The sequence below is a fragment of the Tasmannia lanceolata genome, unplaced genomic scaffold, assembly GCF_043159265.1.
Source record: "Tasmannia lanceolata isolate RefF3 unplaced genomic scaffold, GAP_Taslan_0.1 ptg000005l, whole genome shotgun sequence".
Classification (NCBI taxonomy): Eukaryota; Viridiplantae; Streptophyta; class Magnoliopsida; order Canellales; family Winteraceae; genus Tasmannia; species Tasmannia lanceolata.
The window spans coordinates 6,356,420-6,359,733 of NW_027518682.1; the positions used below are offsets into that span (position 1 = coordinate 6,356,420).

General features: G+C 41.1%; 1 protein-coding gene across 1 annotated transcript; it reads left to right on the forward strand.

The window, feature by feature from the left end:
* The first annotated feature begins 682 nt into the window (after window positions 1-682).
* Window positions 683-2,090, forward strand: LOC143877259 (ethylene-responsive transcription factor ERF104-like). Its single transcript, XM_077379216.1, has one exon. It carries the CDS (start codon window positions 841-843, stop codon window positions 1,831-1,833), a length of 993 nt encoding a protein of 330 aa, XP_077235331.1. The 5' UTR covers window positions 683-840; the 3' UTR covers window positions 1,834-2,090.
* Window positions 2,091-3,314: the final 1,224 nt, after the last annotated feature.

Here is a 3,314-nt window from a genome sequence, read left to right on the forward strand (position 1 = left end):
AGGATTAGGATTATTCTATGGAGATGATCTAAGGGACAGATGCTATTAACGTTGTGGCCCGGCGAACGAACGGTTTGGACCATAAAAGTACCACCCTTGATATTTGATCCAACATCAGAAAATCTCCCATGTTCTCTTCTTCTCAAATATTTAGGGAATTGCTAGTCACTTTGGCATAAACACATTTTCCGGTTATCTAACTTAGCTGTTGCCTGTAACAGCAGCCACCTCAGATGAAATATATGAATAAGACAAAATCTGCTAAAAAGTAAGTGTGGCTCCTCTCAAATGCAACAGCCAGCTACGAAATGCCTTTCTGTCAAAGTCGCTAGGAAATCCCCAAATATTATATTCCATTGAACGAAAGGATGGCGTGTCTCCTTAGCAGCTCTCATTTTCTCTTGATAAGATGTAAGGGCGTTTTGGTACTATCAGAAAAATATTTTTAGGGTGATGATAAATTCGCACCCGCTGCAGGATGATTCACTACTTTAACGTGAATTGACGTAAAAAAAAAGTGGTAAAGTCTGACGCTTTTTGACGTGAATTCATGCTCAAGTGGAGCGAATCATCCTAGAGTCGGTGCGAATTTATCATCTCCCTATTTTTAAATTTCTTTGAAGGGAAGTAGCTAGGAAGCACGGGATTAAAAGGCGGCAAAGAGGGAAGTAAAAAGAGACATCTCAGGATCCTTCCTCTATCCATCTCCGAACCACCTTCGGAAGCTGCTTTTTCATCACAAAATCCTCTCCCTTTTATACCCATCACTCTCTCCCTCTCTACTCATTTCACTCTCCTTTCTGCTCTTCGATTCTCCTCTTCTCTTCTCTTCTCTCTCCTATGGCTTCTGTGGATGATGTTTCTGCTCTGGATCTGATCAGAAAACATCTCCTCGGAGATTTTGCATCTTTCGAAAGCTTCATCCATGAAACATCAGAGCTTTTGGCCTCCACATCGGATGATTCCTTCTGCTCCTCTGTAGCAAGCACGGAATTTCCAATTTCCGACAACAAGAAACCAGAGATGTTTACCGATTTTTTGAAGTCGGAATCCTATTTGGAAAGATCCGTATCAGAATCTCCGGCTTCAGATCCAGATGTTGTGATCTCCGACTACTTGAAGCTAAACGAAGACGATGATGTTTTCGAAACTGATTTCACCGCCTACGAAACAAAAGAATTGCCTAATCTAAACATAAAAACCACTATCTCCGTTAATAAAACAATTCCGGCAAGTCCTGGATCTCCGGCGAGCATATCAAACCGCCGACCATCGCTGAAGATTTCTCTCCCTCCCGTTTCAAAAATCGAGTGGACGAACTCTAAGGAGACTTCCTCAGCCACAATTTCCGGCGAGAAACAGTCCGATTCCGACGAAAATAAGCATTACAGAGGCGTCCGAAAGCGTCCGTGGGGGAAATTCGCGGCTGAGATCAGAGATCCGAGCAGGAGAGGATCTAGAATTTGGCTCGGAACCTTTGAAACCGCGATCGAGGCAGCAAAAGCATACGATCGCGCAGCTTTTCAGATGCGAGGAAGCAAAGCGATCCTCAATTTCCCTTTGGAGGCCGGAAATCCAACTAGCAAAACCCTAAATGTGTCCAGGAAAAGACGAAGGGAGAGAGAAATCGAAGAGGAAGAGGTAGTAGTAGTAGTATCGGAGAAGAAGAATCAAACTGACAAAACCGAATCTCCGGCGAATATTCCGTCAGTTTGCCCCTTAACGCCGTCAACTTGGGCGAGCCTCGATCTTGCAGGGATCTTTAACGTCCCTCCTCTGTCGCCGTTATCTCCTCACCCTTCGTTGGGTTATCCACAGCTGATGGTGATTTAAGATAGGCCGAGGATGTTTTCGCCCCCACTGCAGGATAATGCGCCCCACTGTTGATGTGAATTCACTTTAAAAGTGGGGCGTATTATCCTACAGGAGGGCGAAAAAATATAGATAATGGCAGTAAATTGAATGTTGTATATACGGTTGACGGTAGCTATATGCGTATGTTGCGAGTGGTTACGTATATCGGATGTTGTTTTATTCTTTGTAATTGGGGAATCCAAAGTTCATGAAATAGAATCTGTTTTCGATGGAAAGCTAGGGCGTTGATTTTTGTAGTTGTTTATCTTGAGAAGAAAGAACAAAGAGGGTTATCTCATGATATGTTTACAAGATCAATGGTAGAGATTACCCTATTATCTAAATTATAATGCCAACCATAAATCGAACACATTTTTTGGATTGCTAGGTGCTTGACTTGAATTGGCATATCCTATTTTGAATTCGTCATTGCACCATATGGTTCAAAAAATGAATCAAGGCTGGAAATGACACCAGAGCACAATCAGAAGGGGGCCTGCCTGAATTTACTTCGCTCCCAAAGAGGTGGTATTCATGGTGGGAATCGGAATAGAATGCCTATTTCAACTTCTAATTCCGAAAATCCAAACATGGCTTAGTTAGGATCAAGGTTTAAAATTTCGGTTTCGGTACCGGTTTCGGACCTTGAAATTTCGGTCGAAATCTGGTACAAAAATCGAAACAAATATTTTATTCATTTTAAAATTTCGGTAATTTTGGTCGAAATTTGGGTGAAATATTAAATTAATAAAAAAAAAACAGAAATTTCGACCTAAATTCCGAAATTTCGGCCGAAATAAGTGACCATTTCGGTTTTGGGTGGTTTCGGTGTTGGTCTTCACCAAAATCCAAAATTTCGGTCGAAATTTAAAACCATAGTTAGGAGGTGCCCAAAAAATCATCTCCATAGGATGATCCTTTTGAGATGATTTTTTTTTGGGCACACTCTATCTACGTCAGACCCATCAAATGAATGGTTTGGATTAGGGGTGTCAATTTTGGCTCGGGCTCGGAAGCTCGCTCGAGCTCAGCTCGAGCTAGGCTCGAATCCTTAACGAGCCGAGCCGAGCCGGCTCGTTAAGCTTAACGAGCCGAGCCCGAGCTAGGCCAGGCTCGGCTCGGCTCGGCTCGTTAAGGCTCGTGTGAAAAAATAAATACTGAAATACGTAATGATATACGATCAACGCAAAAATGAACGGCTGTAAAAAATCGAAAACCGTAATTGTCATAACTTTGAAATTTTTTTAGTAATTTTTTATTAATTGTCATAAATTAGTACATTTTATTCGTAATTTTCCATTTCAAACTTTATAAAACCAGCTGTTTACTTTTTGACTGTAATCATTACGTTTTTTTCTTTTATTTGGTTTTGCTAGTGAGAGGTGCGAAACTTTATAAAATCAGCTTATTTTACTTTTTATTCGTAATCATTACTTTTTTTTTTAAATTTGCTTTTGCTA